We start from the raw sequence: 18958 nt of genomic DNA on the forward strand, positions 1-18958 counted from the left end.
AAAGCTAGCTGTTAAGGGGGAGGCAACACATTCCTTTATAAGCCCATCCACATCGTTACACTTTTTCCGATGTGGGACTATTTTGCTTTCACGTGGAACACCACAACCAAAAACACCCTCAATTACATCATCTTTAAAAAAAAACAAGTGTAATTTACACTAAGGCCACGTTTGGATACCTCATGTTTTTGTGTTTGGATTTGGATTTGAGTTTTGGATACAAAATACATCAATCATCCTCATACTCATGCTGTGAGAGGGAGGGAGGGAGGGAGGGATGTCTTGCTGTTGCTGCACCAAGGTCAAGGAGTAGCGAGGGTGAAGGTAATAGCCACAAATATGGATTTCCAAATAATGTCTAGCAGAAAATATTTGAAAATTAGATTTTTTTTCACTATTGTATCTGATTTGGAAATCAAAGGATTCGATCCAGTTCCAAATCTCAACTGCAAATGTGAGAAATCCAAATCTCAATCTTGTGGGTATCCAAATATGGCCTAAGATTATTAGAGGTTTGAGATGAAAAAAAAAGGGAAAATGATGGCCTCACTCCCTTGTTTTGATAAGGTCACTCTCCAGTTTATTGAACACTATTTTGCTGATCAGCTGTTCAATGCTGATAGCTATTTGGGAATTGTACCAGCCTTTTAACAACTAACTAGAAAAGCAAAGAAAAGAGAGGGGTTCAAATATCATTTTACCAAAATAATAGAAGGTATAGCCCACAAGAAGATGGAAGGCAGATTTCCATCATCTCTCTTAGAATCATGAAAAGTAGTAGGTACAAAATAATGTGGAAGCATTTGTAGAATTTGTTGCACACCATAGTAACAAATATCTATACTATTTATGAAAATATTGTGATATTTTATGATTTTTTATGAAATGAGAAAATCCTAATTGAGATTTATAATATTTATGAAAATATTTTGATATTTTATGATTTTCTATGAAATGAGAAAATTCTAAAATTTTCTTGAGATTAAAAAAGAACTACCACTATGTTTTCCTATTTTCTTTTTCATCGTGAACATTTTATGAAAATATCGCGATAAATCCCTGAAACCTGTAATTCTAATCAGTCGCTAAGTCCTCTTGCTACTGGCAACTCTAACTAATATCAATCCTTTGTTTCTAATCTCCAACTCAATCGCGACAATATATGCTTTCCAATTACGCTTTTCACCTATTTTCTCTTTACTTTTCTTTGAGCTTTTTGCTTCTTCATTTTCATTTTTTTAAACCTCTCGTTATTTGCTTTAAATCACTTCTATGGTTTGAAATACCAACATTTCACATTGGGAGATCATAGCTCTGCTATAAGATTTGGATTGTCTCATTGTAAAAATATTTTGATATTTTTCATTCAATAATCAACCAATGTGGTTCCATTTATATGGTGGACGTGCGTAGCTTAAAAAAAAAAAGTGGGTCCCACATTATTTAGGTGATCAAAACCATTCATTTGTCAGGTCTTGGCACGTATATGGTGTGCCCAAAAATTCTTCTCCATAGCATGATCCTTACCCTTCGACAAATCGAAGGGTTAGGGTCATCCTATGGAGAAAATTTTCTGGACACACCCAATCGTCATCAAGGCCAACAAATGAATGGTTTGGATCACCCAAATAATCCATGCCCTACCATTTTTTGGGCTGCACGTGCACAGTCGTCCGCCATATAATTTCTCTACACACACATATACACCAGTGAGCCCAAATGATGTGAACATGCACCCCATGATTTCTCATAATCTTCTTCATGTGAACATTTCACATTGTTCAGGTAATCCTAACCTTTCGATACAGGAATTTTGAGAATTAGAAAGTAGACTGCTAAAAGCTATACTAGATCGACGGCCCATATTCAACAATAAATTTACATGATAGTCAAATAGGCTAATTTTTTATCAGACTAATCTGGCCTGGCCCATCTAACACCTGACATTTTGACTATAGGTTTTTAAGATGCTAATAAAAAGGATCCCATCCTTTGAATCTAAATTCAGTTGCCATACAAAGCCCAGGTCAAAAGCAATATTTCTCGCTATACTTCCACCAGTAGCCACGTGTCTTCTCACACCTCAAATCCGAATGCCACGTGTCATCCACTCTCCACCCTATGAAAACTATATAAACAAGCCCACACCTGCTCCAAAACTCACAGAATTAGAAAACAGACAAATAGCTCTTTCGTAATTTTACTGAAAACTATGTCGAATTCTCAGCAACTCTACAAGGGAGGGAAAGCCCGGGGTCATGCCCAGGTGAGAGAATTAGGGAAAGGCAGAGTTTTTTTTCTTATGCCCCTGCCCGTAATAATTCCGGGCAGCTTGAAATTTGGATCGATTTTTCTTTGACGTGGATTTCTGGGTTTGTAGGAAAAAACGGACGAATGGATTGAATCGGCGAAAGGCACAGCGAATGCAGCGGCGGACAAAGTGGCCGATGCTGCCCAATCTACCCAGGATAATGCCCAACAGAAAAAGGATGAAACTGCAGGATTTTTCCAGCAGGTCTTCTTATAATCACACCCCTAATATCCTCTTTATTTACCAGAGTGCCCTTCATAAATGATATTTTTTTGTGTGATGGGAAATGATATTCCCACGCCCTTTGTTTGTCTTTACCTTAAAAAATGGCTGCATTTCCACCCTTTTTTGTCTGTCTTTTCATGAAGAAAAGATGAAGACAGGGGGGGTGTCATTGTGATTAAAGAGCCCACGTGATGGACGATCTAGATTGAATGCTTGGTGGGGTCACTATCTTCATATTCTCTCTCAAATGTTGATTTATTTTCTGATGGTTTTTTTTTTGTCTTGTAGACGGGGGAGCAGATGATGAACATGGCACAAGGAGCTGTGGACAGTGTGAAGAACACTCTAGGAGTGGGTGACCAAAACACTAGGAAATGAACAAGGGCAATAAGATAGAAATGAAAGACCTCTCATCACACTCTTTTTGGATGGGCTTTTTATGTTCCTTCTAGAATGTTTTGCTTATTAGTTTTAGACAAGAAATTTGGAGAGAAGATTGAGATAGATGTTGGGTCTTTATCACATTCTCTCTATCTAGCTGATTTTTTTTCATGTGTTTTGTTGGTGGGTTATGTTCTTAGAGTTTGGAGTGTTTGTAGAGGGTACCAAATGATGAGAGATGGTTTGAGAGGTGTAATATTTTCTTTCTACTTTTCTTTGAAGGTTTGGTTCAGTGTCTCTTGTTGGGTCTTAAGAGTTTTCTCTATGAGAGCTCTTGTTTATGTGATGTAATAAAGCTAATGAATTATGAAATGACAAAAGCTATTGAATTGCTTCTCTCTGTATCTTTTCAGTTTACATTCATGACATGAAGTCATCAATCAACCTTCATGGCTCAGGTAAGAAAATCCTTGGTCATGTTGAATCCCAGCTCCCCAAGCAAAATCAGGGAATGGACATCCTATTGTGACAGTCAAGTGGATATGAACACCCACCTTTCAAAACCCAATTTTTAAATGGCCCAGCTGTGAACGTACCCTGTTTGGATTGCAGGAATTTTTTGGAAAAGTTTGGAAACGAAGAATATTTCTATGTTTTCTTACTTCTTTCACACATTAAAAAAGATAACTGGCTTGAACCAAACCTATTCAATTTTCACTTAGAGGGACCCTCAATTTTATGATAATATCCCTCTAAATTAACAATAATCATATCATTTCCTTCTAAATTGTGGAAAGAAGGAAAAAATTAGGCAAGAAAAAAAAATTCCTATCATAAATGTTTTTCTTGCAATCCAAACAAGAGTTTGTGTTTTTTTTATACCGTCAAACACCACGTATAGGAAACTCTTCCATGCATCATCAAATTGAGATTGATTGAAAATGGAACGTAGAGGCCATATTTGGGATCCATAGATTATTTTCCATAGAATATTAGCTTACCCAATGGTGAGGGAAGGTGGGAGGAGGACAGACCTGAGAGGGATCGAGTGAGGAGAGAGGGTAAGAAAAGGCTGAAAACAGGGATAAAAACTCCACCCAAAATACCAATTTCCCTCTTTTTTAGCCAATTCTCATCCTCATCACTCATGCCCTCTCAAGTCTCTCCTTCTCCCACCGTCCCCACTCCTCTTTCATCACTTTATTAAACTAACATTCCAAGGAAAAAACAAATTCATGGTTGCCAGACATGGCATGGCCAAAAAGTCATATTAGTTTGATTTGTAGGAAGCAAAACAGATGAGAATGATGACACTCACAAACATTCACCCTGTGTTAGAATAAGATAAATGACTGGCATAGGGTGCTGCTATGGAATCATCTATGACAGCACACTTCCGACATTAAATTAAAAAAATTTAACGAAGACAAGAAACTTCTCCAAGACCCACAGCTCATTCCAAAAAATGCATTTGGTTACTCCTTTAAAGTGGCTTCTTGTATTATTCCTAGTTAACATTAAGGGGCTGTTTGGATACGCGGATTTTAAGATTCGGGATTTCTTCAAAATTGTAGCTAAGAGACGAGAAGAAGCAGACCAGCCATCGTTCATGATCAAGCTGCTGCCGCTGTCCTAGTAGCATTGCTTGGATTTTAAGTAAGAAAACCGGGTTTTAGAAATCTCTCCTACATCTTGAGATATCTAAAGCCTGGAAAAATGAGAGGATCTGCTACTCTTTTGCTGTCGGAAAGATGGGCGAGAAGTAAAAAACGAGTCAAAAACGACGGCTGATCTGCTTATTCTCGTCTCTTAGCTACAATTTTGAAGAAATCCCACATCTTAAAATCCGCGTATCCTAGCAAAATATTAACTAAGAATAATACAAGAAGCCACTTTAAAGGAGTAACCAAATGCATTTTTTGGAATGAGCTGTGGGTCTTGGAGAAGTTTCTTGTCTTCAAAATTGGCATCCAAACTCGGGTTTTCTTTTGTTCCTGTGATTTATGTGGGAGAAAAAAAATCCAAGGAGATTGGTGGAAAAAAAAAAGTCCTAGAGTATTCCGGTAAAATAAAAATCTCATGTTTGGTTGACCGGACTATGGTAGGAAAAAAAAATTTAGTTTTGTTGCTTGAACTGTTGGGAAGAAAAAAAATTCTTCTCAAGGTTATTTTTGGTTCCTGGGATTCTTTTGGGATGGGATGAAAAGACAGTCATTACAAGAGTGGGATTAAAAAAATTCACCACACAAGCAATCATTACAAGAGTGGGATTAAAAAAATTCACCACACAAGCAATCATTACAAGAGTGGGATTAAAAGAATTCTAGTGCTAAAAGGCAACCAAACATGGGATGGGACTAAAATTTTACTAATACTTCCTAGGACAAAAAATTTATTGGCAACCAAACGGAGTAGAGAACCCCTTTACCTACCCTTGTCCTACTCTAACTAGAAAACTATTAAGGATGAACCCCGCCAAACATGTGAAACAAGATAAAAAAACCCAACACAAATATTTCTTACTAGAATCTACTTTGATCTCTTTGGGGAGAATATTGGTTTAATTCAGCATTTGTGTAGTAACTAATAAATGGCACCATTTGCTATCATTTCAGAAGTCCAAGTTCGCTCCCTTTCATCTCTGGGGTTACAATCATTTTCAAACTTTTGATTGGACACTGCCAGAAAGCACATTTGGATTACAGAACTAAACATTAAACAAGCTACTACTCATCTATAAATGCGTTACTGGTTTTAGCTCTCCTCTCTGTGTTTTAGACTTTTCCGGTTGGCATATTCAATTCACAGCAAGTAAATGACAACGAATAAGAGAAGCTTAAAAGAAAAGTAGTAGTACAATATTAAAACATGTAACTTTAGATCTCATCTCCTTATCAAAAACCTATTTTATATATTATTACAACATCATAGATTTTCTCGTGCAATATCAATGCATAGATATGCTCCGACTCACCTGAGCTCACCTCTGATGACCCAAGATCATGCCTAGCAGATGATGCCAATATTATTTAAGAATCCAAAAAACATGTACACCAAGAGCCGTGAAATAAAAATACAAGAGAAGAAAAGGCCACGATATTTACAATAGTCCTGCTACAGAGGCCCGGTCTTGTCTCTAAATTTGGGGGACTGCCGGTGATCAGGGCTGTTGATCTGGTGCGTCAATAGAAGACCACATGGTGAGCTCCGGTCAGATGCCCAGCAGAGATCCCGTCTACTTGATACAGTTTCAATCCCACTATAATCTAAACCAAAGAATAACCGAGGATGCAACAGAGGCTGAGGCAAAGCTCTGACCATCCCCCCCTGTCATAGTGAATACACATGGGCTGTTAATGTACAATTGTTCTCTGTTCATGTACTGAACTGTTTAGGCTAGCTCCCCACTCGGTCCCCATATCCGAATGGTGTGATCATCACTTGCCGACGCCAACATTTGTGGCTTTGTTGGGTTCCAGCTTACGCAGTTCACAGTCATCGAATGTCCCCGCAAAACCTCAAGAAGCTTGCAGCTTTTTCTGTGCCAGATGTAGATCTGCTACAACAAAGGCATGATAAAAACAGTCAATAATACCATGGATTTAAATTTCGGTTTCGCTGTTTCGCCTGAAATCCTAAATTTCGGCTGAAATCCGATAATAAAAAAGTATTATTTTATTAATTCCCAATTTTCGGCCAAAATTACTGAAATTTTGGACTAATAATATTTTTTAAACAAATTCAGTTTTTCGAACGAAATTTCAGAACTAGGGCCAAAATTTGAGATTTCACAAAATTTGGGCTTTTGCGAATTTTCGGTTTCGGTCCCAACAAATATCTGAAATCGAAAGAAATTTAAAACCATTGTCAATACCAACTCTAAAGGTACACATAACCCACAAATGTGCAAAAGCTTACCTGTGAATTCTCACTCCCGCTGGCTATGAACGCACAATTCAACCCACCAAAGCAGGATCGAATCACATACTTCCCTTGCTTGTGGCCCGTGTACTTCAATGGTGCATCCCATGTCCCAGTGACATCCCACATATGGATCTCTTGACTGTTGAGGTTGACGATTAGAAACTTACCATCCCTGGACACAGAGAGAGATGTGATGGAGTGATCCTCCGAGATGACCCATTCAGTCTTCGTTCTCAAGTTGAATATTCGGATATCTTTATCGGAACAGATGCAGATCAGACGTTCTCCATCGGGTGTCACAGATAGGTCAGAGACCTTGGGTATCCTAACTCCCCTCCAAGCATCCAGCTCCTTCCCTTTAAGGTCCCACATGTAAATGCATCTATCAGGTTCACCACTACCGCAGACCAGGCGCTTTGAGTCGGGGAACCATGCGCACGAGCTCACAACAGGGCTCTGCTCACCGCCAAATGTGTGCTTGCATGTGCCACTCTCCACATCCCATAGCTTGAGGACTTCTCCATTACCACATGTGAGGAGCATTGTGTCGTCAGGGCTCCAAGCAACAAAGGAAACAGGACTCCGATGGCTGCTTAGTGTGTGCTTCAATGACACACAGCCTTCTTCAGACACCTAAAAGAAACATTCGGCAATTACAATAAGAAATTGGAGACTTTAAAAGCCATTGCGTTGCCTCATTTAGCATATGAGAGACTATGAACACCTTCTATACCATATTTATTCTTAAATTGAATTTTAGCATAAAGGCAGGGACTAACAATATTCAAGATAAGTGGCGGTCACATCGGAGGAATTCATAAATGATAACCCGAGGATGACAAGCAAGATTGACTCGTAAAGAAATCCACAAAAGAACACTTCTGGGGATGAAAGAGCACTAAGGGGCCGTTTGAATTCGCGGATTTTAGAATCTTAGATTTCCTCAAAATCATAGATGGGAGACGAGAGAAGGAGACCGGCTGTCGTTTTCTGATTTCTCGCCCTTCTTTCCGTCAGCAAGAGAGTAGGAGATCATCCTATGTTTCCAGGTTTTAGAAATCCCAGGATAGGGAAGAGATTTCTAAAAGCTGGCTTTCTTACTTAAAATCCAAGATTCTAAAGAGAAGCGAAACGGAACGTCTCCTTCTCTTGTCTCCCATCCAGGATTTTGAGGAAATCCAAGATTCTAAAATCTGCGTATCCAAACGGCCAACTCTGTTTATTTGGATGTTGGCTTCTTAACGAGATTTGGAAATCACAGCCAACTCTGTTTACTGAGACTCCAAACTTTAAACTAGCATGGATTATTCAATTCATACATCTGTCTTTTCATTTTCAGATTTTACTACTCTTTTGACATTGATCTAATTTATAAATCTTTCTTTCCCCTCTAATATACAATTTGCACAACCTTACAACACATAATTTTCTGTCAGTTTTAAGTTCCAACAGTCAGTTAGGAGTTGAGGCCTTTGCATAGTGCCCTTGGCTTCAACCCATTTTCATCTTTCAAAGCCACCTACTTAATCAATCTTTTGGTCATTTAGGGATTTTAAGAAATGCATGCAAGAAGTAATATTCCAGCTTATAACAGAAAAGATTCACGTTCTTGTGTCGAGATATGTGGATCAATCATGATAGAGCTACAGATGTCACATTGGTTCAGAAGAACTGAGATCCTAGTATGGTTCTTCCTGTATTCATGAAGCAGAGTACTTTTTCCTGCAAAAATATGCATTCTACTTATAGTTGAGGCCAACAGTAGTGCCCTATTGTAGCTAAGAATCTACAGAAGGAATGTACTCAGTGCAGGATAGATGTTCCCCAATTTATGATACAAATAAAGAATATTACAAAAAACAATTACTAGCTTTTCCCCGAATGTACCATTTCCAAAGAAAGAAGTTACTCAAACTAGTTTGAATAGCACAGTTGGAAGGAAGGTTGTTGAAGAATTGCTGCTTCGAGTAAAAGATGAGGCAGAGGTTGGTAGACAAGGGATTCTTCTAATAAAAGAGAGGGTTTCTGGAAGTTGAGTAATTTTTAATATAATCTTGTCACATAAGAAGAAAATAGGCTTCAATATACAGAAGTGGGAGAAGCAAAGCACGGGATTTCTGATCAGTCAATAATGGGAGCCAAATACCAAGGGATTAGCTGATGATCATCATAATCATCCCTCCTCAATTTTAAGGAGAGAGAGGGGCAACAAAGTAAAAGTAGTGAGTTTTTTTAATAGGGAAAATTTGAAAATCTGGGAACCAGGTAATGGGTTGCACTTGGTGTAAGTTTCAACACTAGTACATGTGCCAAGTTTTTATTTGATTTTTTTTCTTTGTAGTAGAAAATGACTTTCTGCTTAGCAAATATCTAGGTAAATACATCTGCGATTTGACTTTGACTTGGAACATATAAGGGATCAAATTCCCCATCTTCCACATCCTCTGGGTAAATTTGAGGAAATTTTCAATGTGATCTCTCTCACGTGGAAAAATGGATTCATGGCAGGCAGTTTAATGGCGCTTTCATTGTCTCAATAGAGTGTGCAAGTGACAGGCTTGATATCAAATTCTTGCATCAAATGTCAAATTCAAGACAATTCTGCACTGGCGGTATCGTGTGGTACGCATGACTCTCTATTTCCTCAATTGAACATGCCACCGTTCTTTGATTTTTGATGCTCCATGAAAACAAAACATCCTTTCATGTACAGGCGATAGGCTTAATAACCATTCTTGCATCAAATGTCAAAACCAATACAATTCTGGACGCTGGTACGGCCATGGCTCTCACTATATTTCCTCAATTGAACATGCCACCGTTCTTTGCTTTTTTATGCTACATGAAAACACGTCACCCATTCATCATGATGCAATATCCAGATACAAAACTCCTTGTGTCAAGATCACCAACAAAGTCATCATAACTTTGTGCCTGTATAGTCAGCTTTGCATTCCTTCGAATAGGAATAAGAATAGGAATAAAACGATCCATGATAGTGTACTCATCAAATATCTGATTCTCTGAGCTGCTTGCAATGCTCTTCTGTAGACTGATGTAAGAACTAACATAACTGGTTTACAACAAAATTAATCACTGGATGAGTGAATGTCAAGTTACGGTATGGAATCTGCCTTGCTTCAACATATTAAAAGTGTTTTCCTATTGAACTTGCTGTCAACTTAAGTTCTTAATATAAAAAAATACAAACAGCTGGTGTAGGTGATTGGCTTCAACATCAGAGTTGGCTAATAGATCTAAGGCATATTTTCTTTGAGATAAGATCATCACTTTTGGAAGAATATCTTTTTACCATTCAAAAAAAAAAAATTGTCACATTTTTTTTCCAATTTCCACCCATAGGAAGTGTTTAAGATGTCCAAGGTCTTTCATATCAAAATAGTCACCTTCTTTTTATTTTTTTCAACCATTTGATTTCATCATCCTCCCCTCAAACTATAATAATATCACCCACATAAACTAAAACAAGCATTATACATGTACTAGTTCTCTGAATAAGGAACAAGTTGTCTAAGCCACTTCTTTCGTACTGTTTCTTCTTCATGGTCTAGCTTAACCTACCAAAACAGGCTCTTTGTGCTTGTTTCAATCCCTAAGTCACCCTTTTTAAGCTACATACATTGTTCTTTCTGTCAGTACTTCCAAACCATCGTTGCTGTAAACTTCCCCTTTAGCTTGCTATGTAAAAAGGCATATTTAGCACCCATTTGATATAGTCACCAACCATTCAAATTTTCAAATTTTGTCAAACTTTATTGAATTCATCTTTGCTATCGAACCGAATCACTTCCAACTCCAAAACATGCTCTACTAATTAATCTCCCATAAATCATTTTATAAAGAGCAATCATCTCCTCAATCATGGCCTTCTATCCATCTATCACACCTCTTTTTTTTTGGAATGGTGAAGCTTTATTAAAGAGAACCAGGTTGAAGTCCCACTTGTAGTCTAGTTGATTAGTATACTCGGCTCTCATTGAAGAGACCGGATTCAAGTCTCGAGAAAGGAATACTTTTTCAATGTTTAAATGTTCAAAAAAAAGCTTTATTAAAGAGAAAAGTGAAGGAACAACCCGTCTGAGATGGTCAATGACCAGATTCTAAAAAAGCAATAGGGAGATGATAAAAAACTGAAAGAGCATCTCTCTCCAGTCCACTCCGAGCAAGCCAATCTACTTCTCCGTGAGCGGAGCAGAAGGCATGCTCGAACATCTAAAGAACAGAACACAGTGTTTTCTGTGTTTCTTTCAATTTCATTGATAGCTGAAGAGTGCGCCCCTTACTAATAGGGCGCTTCCCGCTAGCCAGGAAGCAGCAAGCAATGGCTTCAAAGCCACCACATCCAAGGTTGCCTTGATTTTGTTGTCGCAGAATTAAAAATGATCTAGGAGTCTAGGGCCCTCCAAGGACTGGAGGGTCCCTTAGCCGTCTCCGCCATCTTCGCAAATAGGAATTTTCAGTATAGAGAATTAGTGTTACAGTTCAAGTTGTGCAGGTTGTAGGTCAGTCACTTAATCCCCTCTTTTAAAGAACTAATATGTATAATTAACATAAAAAATGAAGTGTAACCTATCTATGTAAGCAAATAACAAGACATAAGAAGGCATGTTTTTTCACATGGAGCTTCCTTAGTTCTACAGTTCTACTATACTTGGGTTTTAAGTACTTTCTGTCCTCTTTGTCGGCATCTTTTTCTGCCATTAAAAAAAATCAGGGATGAAAATAAGACATGGGATATGTAACATACCATCCATATGATAGCTGTGCAATCACTTGAAGATGAAGCCAGGTACTCGCCATTATTTGAGAATTGTACAAACCAAACTTCATTCTTATGATGATATAATATCTACAATAGAAGAAGGGAAACATTAGGCTGGTGGTTGAATGTAAAAATTCAAAGAAAAACAACTAAATCATGTGGGAGTTGTAAGCAACACGAGAATTTATATATATTTGCATGCGTTTTAGACCAGTGTAAGTGGACTTTTTTGGTCTTATAGGTCCTCGACAGCCAAGGGGTTCTTAGCCACTTAGATTTATTGTGTCTTCAGAATACTAACATACACAGAAGTAACCTCAAGCAACTCTATAACAAGAAAGACACTTCATCTTTATTAACGAAAGAACATAAGGTAATTTATTGAGAAAACCTGCCCATACTGAACTTCTGTACTTTGTTAATTCAGGTATGGGATCACAATGCAAACTAAGGAGATCCATGAATCGGAACCCCGAGTTTGCGTATAAAAATACCAAAAAGAAACTAGAAGAAGGGGATTAAGAGTGTGAAACAACCAGTAACTCCAAAAGCTTAAGCTGATGGAGATGGTGTTATATAATCTTTTATCCTTTAACACTCCCCTTCACGTGTGGCCCCTCTTTTTAGGTTTGGCCTACACGAAAATCTCTCTCTCTCTCTCTCTCTCTCTCTCTCTCTCTCTCTCTCTCTCTCTCTCTCTCTCTCTCTCTCTCTCTCTCTCTCTCTCTCTCTCTCTCACACGAAAATTTCTCCCTCACTCTCAAAATGTCATCGATCTCTCTCCCAAAAATCTCTCCAAATCTCTCTCAATCCACCCCCCAAAAATCTCTCTCAATTTCTCACAAAAATCTCTCCCCAAAAATTTCTCTCAATCTCTAACAATAATCCCTCCGCAAAACCTATATTCGGATATGAGAATTTTTGTGAGAAATTTTCGTTGGAAGGTATCACTTCCCAAAAATTTCTCTCAATCTCTCACAAAAATCTCTCCCCAAAACCTAAATTCGGATGAGAAAACTTTGTGAGAGAAATTTTCATTGGAAGGTATCTCTCCCTCAAAATTTCTCTCAATCTCTCCACAAAAATCTATCCGAAAAACCTAAATTTGGATATGAGAAATTTGGTGAGAAAGAGATTTTTGCTGGAAGGTAATGAATTAGGGTTACAGTTTGGAGTGTTGAAAAAAAAAACTGCAATTCCAATGTTCAACAAAACACTAGAATTAGAATTAATATTCCCTTTACAAGGGGAAACGGAATAGGATTGGAATGGGATGAATAATCAGATTCCTGTTTCCGGTAACCCAAACAGAATAGGATTGGAATGGGATTAGAGTTATCGGAAAGAATTATATTAGCGTGGCATGCGAAAGTGAAATGACCAATTACTCAAAAGGCTTAAGCTGTTGGAGAGGTCTTCTTTAATCTTTAATACTTTAACTTGCCCTCTTACGTGTGGCCCTCCTCTTTGGTTGGCCTACACGTTGCACATGTGTCCCCTCTTTTGGGTTGACCATTACATGTGGATTTTTAATTTAAAGGAGTTTTGGACCACGCAATTGCTCTCATACCATGTCAAACGAAAAGCGTTATTTAATCTTTTATACTTAAACAGGGCACCTACCCATAAAAGAAGTCATGTGTCGACAGCATTTAACCCTAAAGAAAGGTCAATTAATTCAGTAAGGTGCTGACAAAGGCATCTTAGTCTTCTGTGTAAAACAGCCCCTCTTTAAATGAGATGTTATTAGGAAACTTGTCATGCTCGTGAGTAGGAAAGTTGCTATGCTCATACAGCTGTATATAGTTGGCAACTTTCCTTAGCTTACAATAGAAAAGTAATATATAGCTACTCGACAATTATAACAAGTTTCCTAATAGAATAGAAAAGCATGGAAAGTTGCCAACTATATATAGCTGCACGAGCGTAGCAACTTTCCTACTCACGAGCATGGCAAGTTTCCAAATAGATGTTCAAATCAAAAGGTAAAAGGCATAGTAGAACTGGTGAAAATGCATTTAGTAAGATTCTTCTCTCCATCTCTCTCAAAAACGAAGAGCCTCCTTCAAAGTTTTGATTGGAGATTTTACAGCAAAATTGGTGATCTTTTCCCCCCATCTCCTCCTGTCTCTGTTTCTTTTCTATTTGCTTGTTATTTTCTACACTTTTCCAATGTGTACTTGGGTTTGGCTTTCTTCTCAGGGTTTTGCACAAATCCTTGGTAGCTTACGACCCATTTTGCTGTAAGATCTCCAATCAAGACTTTGAAGGAGGAGGCTCTTCGTACGGGCGTTGGCTTACGACCCCCATTTGAGAGAAATGGAGAGAAGAATCTTACTAAATACATTTTCATCAGCTCTATTATGCCTTTTACCTTTGATTTGAACATCTATTAGGAAACTTGCCATGCTCGTGAATAGGGGTGTCAATGGATCCAGAAGGTTCGATGGATCGTCCGAATCCGAACATTAATGAACGGGATCTAAACATATGAAGAGGATCCATGGGCATATTTCGGATCATCAAATCTGAGATCCGAAAAATTTTGGATTGTGTATGGCCACGCCACAGATCCCCATTGGATAGTCACGATCCGAAATGGTTTACAAAAATACCCTCCAAATTTTGTTAATGCTAACCACTCTATGAAGGGTATTTGGGTCAAAACCTCTCTTATTACTTATGCTCTGTTTGGTTGATTGTGGATGGCTAGGAGATCTAGAGAAGAAGAAGTCAACGGGGAGATTGAGAGCAAATCTAACCGACGTTGTTTGGTTAAACCCAGATTTGGCAAAGATTTGCCAGCGATTTTCTCAGTTGTAATAAAAATTAAAAGATATGATTTGCCCGAGAATTTCTCCCTTTTTTCTTCGATTTGGAGAAATTTATCGAGGGAGTTTTCAGGGTGCCACGTCACCCGACAAGGGCCTGACATCTCCGGTGGTCAAACTTCCCAATTTAGTTAAATTCCCTACCAAACACCGTTCAGCAAATCAATAGAATTACATTCCCTGCTATTATCCTCAAAAAAAGGCAACCAAACAGAGCATTAATTAATCGGATGGCAATGCGATTTCACTCATTTCAGTCATTTCTTTTCATACTTTCACGAAGGAAAAGAGAGAGGGGTTTTGTTCTTTATGCATCATATTCTTTGATAATAGTTATACATTAGTTTTATTGTTTACAAGCATTATTATACACATAGATAAATTTTTAATTTAGTTGAAGAAAATGCATAGAGACACACTAATAGTGGACTGCCATTCTATCACTTTTTAAAAAAATTAATTGTTTACTTAGCTTAGTGGGACTTAATAGGACACTCCGATGAACGGTCCGAATTAAAATGGATCGTGATCATGATGTGGAAAGTAGGATCCGAAGAACAATCCGACTCCGACCCGACCGATAAGGAATTTAAATGGATCGTGACTGTGACATAGGTGGATCCAACCCGAAGTGGATCCGTTGACACCCCTACTCGTGAGTAGGAAAGTTGCTATATGCTTGTGCAGCTGGATATAGTTGGCAACTTTCCATGCTTTTCTATTCTATTAGGAAACTTGTTATAATTGCCAAGCGTTATCAAGTAGCTGTATATTACGTTTCTATTGTAAGCTAAGGAAAGTTGCCAACTATATACGGCTGCGCAAGCATATCAACTCTCCATTATAATCCAAAAAACAATGTAAGCCTATAATAAAAGGAATTTGCGGCCAAAACACAACACATACAGTTTGGAAAACACATACTAGCTAAAAACATGGTTTTAAATTTCGACTGAAACCCACATAATCAAAATGTTGAAACCCACATAAAACTAGGGGTGGCCAGAACCGAACCAGAACCGAAGAACCGAACCGGAACCGAAGAACCGAATCGGAACCGAACTCTAAAAAAATATTTTTGGTCCGGTTCGGTTCCACTGATGAAGAACCGAACTTATTCGGTTCGGTTCCGGGTCTAATGTTCTCGGTTCGGTTCCGGAACCGAAGAACCGAACTTTGAATATATATATATATATATATATATATATATATATATATATATATATATATATATAATATTTTTATATTTCTATTATACATATACTTAATAATATAAATTACTTATAATATTAATAAGTAATAGTTAATACTATTATTATAATAAGAAAGTAACTTATATTATAACTTTAATTAAAAGTTTTTATAAATTATAATTAATAATTAATAATTAGCCATTAGAACCGAAGAACCGGACCGGACCGAACCGATTATGTTCGGTCCGGTTCGGTTCGGTCCTACTGTGTACTACGGTTCGGTTCGGTTCTTACGGTTCATGGAACCGAGAACCGAGAACCGAAAAAAAGGAACCGAGAACCGAGAACCGAAAAAAAGGAACCGAGAACCGAGAACCGAACCGGTTGGCCACCCCTACATAAAACGATCAAAATCTTTCCATTTCCATCCCACAGAAACGATACCGAAACTGAAAAGCATTTAGGAACTGAAATCGTAAGTGCATTACTTGTATATTATACCACCATGTGTTACATAATTATATTTATATAATGTGTGTAAAATGAGGTGTATATATTATGTATAAATATTTATAAGAATTACATGTGAAATGTGTTATGTATTGAATTATTGGACATGCGTGATAGCGCATGTCATTACGTGTTCAATGTTATTAAAAAATTATATGGTGGCTTTTAAGTTTGTATTTGTGCTTATTCTGGCATTTCCTAAAGCATCTTAAAATTCTATCATTTACATATATTTCCATACGTTTCTGTGATTTTATTGGATTTCAATCGAAATTCTCCATTTTCTTGGTGACCGTAACCTAAATTTAAAACATTGGCTAAAAACCTTACTTCACTTTGTATGTTGATTTGCTCCCATCATGATTCTGACATTAATTTCCATCCCGGACACATCCGACGAGTATACACAATCTCATACTCTCATATCTTGATTCATCAACAGAGAAACTTAATATATATATATGAACACCAAAGAAGAAGAAGAAGAAGAAAGAATTTGTTAGGGTTTGGTTGACTAACCCACAAAATCCGTAATTAGGGGTTGAAAAATAAGAATTACAACAATGACATTAATGAATTCGGGCCCCACGATAATCCATATCATAAGTGTTTAAAAATGCGGATATTTTTACAAGATTTCGGCCGAAACCGAAACGTGGTGGTGACCGAAACCGACACCAAAACCGAAATTTAAAACCTTGGATGCAAAACAAAAAAAAAGATATTAAACCAATGTTGGTGCTAGTTGCAGTGTACTTAGGAAAGATATAATGTGTAAAACAATAACCAAGCAGGGTTTTTTTTTTAATGGCTACCAAGTAGTTCGATTTTCAAAATCTTTAGATCTTTTGCCAAAGAAACTTCTGCACATAAATGGGATACAACAGTAGTGCACAGCGTGATTTCACAGCAATGCTCCATCACCGATCATTTTTTTCTCCCAAGATTATATTTTTACTGTGGACTTCAAGCTAGTAATTCAATATGATAGTCAGCTACCCAAATTGAAAAACATCCACTAAATACAAAAGAAAAACTACAAAATTCATGATATTATTGATGCAAACCAGCACAAATATCCGCTTCTCAGTCTAAATAGCTGTTAAAGGCTCTCACAATTCCCAAAAAACTCTAAGCGGCAATCAGAGAAGCGTTTACTAAAGCTAGAAGTATCATATCAAAACAAGAGTGTGTGTATAAAATTACCCTAGATACAACAAAAGCATAGGGTAGCATATAATAAAAGACTAAGGTAAGCAGAAGATTATACTTTTTCTATAAACATGGTTTCAAGATACAGAAGCAAATCAGACAAAATGAAAGGAAATGCACCTGCGCGGTCTCAGTCGGGATCTGATTACGGCCGCAGCAATGATCCTCATAGAGTGAAATTTCATCGGGCGAGTTGTGGTAAAGACAAGAATCCAACTGAAAGGTGAGTGCCATCTCAACCAAATATTCCAACCTTCTCGGCGGCACTGTAATTGGTGGAGGAAGTAACCCTTCCAACTCAATTACCAAATTTCTTCGCAATTCATCAATACTAACATCATTCTTCCCACCCAATCCAATCTCCCTCATAGAAACAATACCACACGCGAGCTTCTGAACCTTCTCTTTGCTCATTCCCAATGGAGAAATTCGCTTTCGAAGAACATTTAAGGCCGAAAAATCATCCCCTGAACTCAATAGCTCAAAGAAAAGCTGTTGAAATACGAGAAAAGACGCTGAATTTCGAGTTTCTTCAACTAAATCCTCAATTAGGTTAAGTGTATGGATACAATCTTCATATTTCGAATCGAGGATTTGGGATTTAAGCAATGTGGATTCGTTTGATATGAATGAAATTCCGGATTCTGATTCTAATAGTGAGGCGGAATTCTTGTAGCCAAGAGAATAAAGAGATTGAATTAAAATTCTTACGAATTCGCACCTTTTAATCAGGCCTTTTGGACCGAGCATCATAGAATTGTCCATGGATTTGGAATTTGGAAAAGCCCTAGGTTTTTTGAAGGTCGATTCGAGCTAAAAATACTCGGATTCTTCCATATTATCTAAAAGAAGAAAGAGGGTTTTGATGGATTTTAAGGCGGAATCAAAGAACTAATAACAATTAGAAATTAAACAAGGAGAAATGATTCTGAATATATGAGGTTTGGTCTTTTTAGGGTTCTAGACTTCTTGAGTAATAAGTTTGTGTTTTGACGGAAAACGGCAAGTTTAAGGGCTTACACGCTGCGAATCTTAGACGGTATTTTAGTCATTTCACCTAAAAGTAATAGATGATGATAAATTCGCACCCCTCGTATGATAATTCGCACCACTATAACTTGAATTTGCATTAAAAAGCGTTAAAAAGGACGGAATGGGGCAGGCTTTAACGCTTTTAGACACCAAATCACGTTAAACGGGTGTGAATTATCCTACAGTGCGTGCGAATTTATCATCGCTAATTCTCTTTTTTTCTGGTGTTGTTCGACGCATGGGACGCAACCATGATAACGGTTATTCTCGACAAAACGGGGGTTGGTTTTGACACACGCTTATGCAGATCGGGCTGTATATGGTGGGCCAGCTTATATATGGGTAATGTGGGCGAGGATCGACGGCCCAAGCAGGTCCACCTTTGAATGATCTGAGCCGTCTATCTGATAAATTTTGCTTTGGATCCTATATGTCCCCAAAATCAAGACAGTTGATCTTGTCCAGCTTCGAAATGAAATCCCATGAGTGGGATTGGGCCTCTAGCTCAATGGTACGGACTTTTGGCCTTCCACATTGAGGTCGAGGGTTAGGGCCT

General features: G+C 37.8%; 2 protein-coding genes across 3 annotated transcripts; one reads left to right on the forward strand and one right to left on the reverse strand.

Moving 5' to 3' along the window:
* The first annotated feature begins 2140 nt into the window (after positions 1–2140).
* Positions 2141–3315, forward strand: UNE15 (Late embryogenesis abundant protein (LEA) family protein). Its single transcript, XM_077372910.1, has 3 exons — positions 2141–2266; positions 2381–2515; positions 2825–3315. The coding sequence occupies exons 1-3, from the start codon at positions 2213–2215 to the stop codon at positions 2912–2914; spliced, it is 279 nt and encodes a 92-aa protein (XP_077229025.1). The 5' UTR covers positions 2141–2212; the 3' UTR covers positions 2915–3315.
* A 2490-nt stretch (positions 3316–5805) lies between these two features.
* LOC143860614 (transducin family protein / WD-40 repeat family protein) lies at positions 5806–18347 on the reverse strand. 2 transcript variants are annotated; one of them, XM_077371350.1, is made up of 4 exons: positions 17491–18347; positions 11610–11711; positions 6836–7474; positions 5806–6473 (listed from the first exon to the last, which is right to left on the reverse strand). In XM_077371350.1, exons 1-4 carry the CDS (start codon positions 18133–18135, stop codon positions 6309–6311), a joined length of 1551 nt encoding a protein of 516 aa, XP_077227465.1. In that variant the 5' UTR covers positions 18136–18347; the 3' UTR covers positions 5806–6308. The 2 variants fall into 2 exon arrangements, with proteins under 2 accessions (XP_077227465.1, XP_077227463.1); XM_077371348.1 differs by having other exon boundaries at positions 5806–6476.
* Positions 18348–18958: the final 611 nt, after the last annotated feature.

Source organism: Tasmannia lanceolata, unplaced genomic scaffold, assembly GCF_043159265.1.
Source record: "Tasmannia lanceolata isolate RefF3 unplaced genomic scaffold, GAP_Taslan_0.1 ptg000037l, whole genome shotgun sequence".
NCBI classification, from domain to species: domain Eukaryota; kingdom Viridiplantae; phylum Streptophyta; class Magnoliopsida; order Canellales; family Winteraceae; genus Tasmannia; species Tasmannia lanceolata.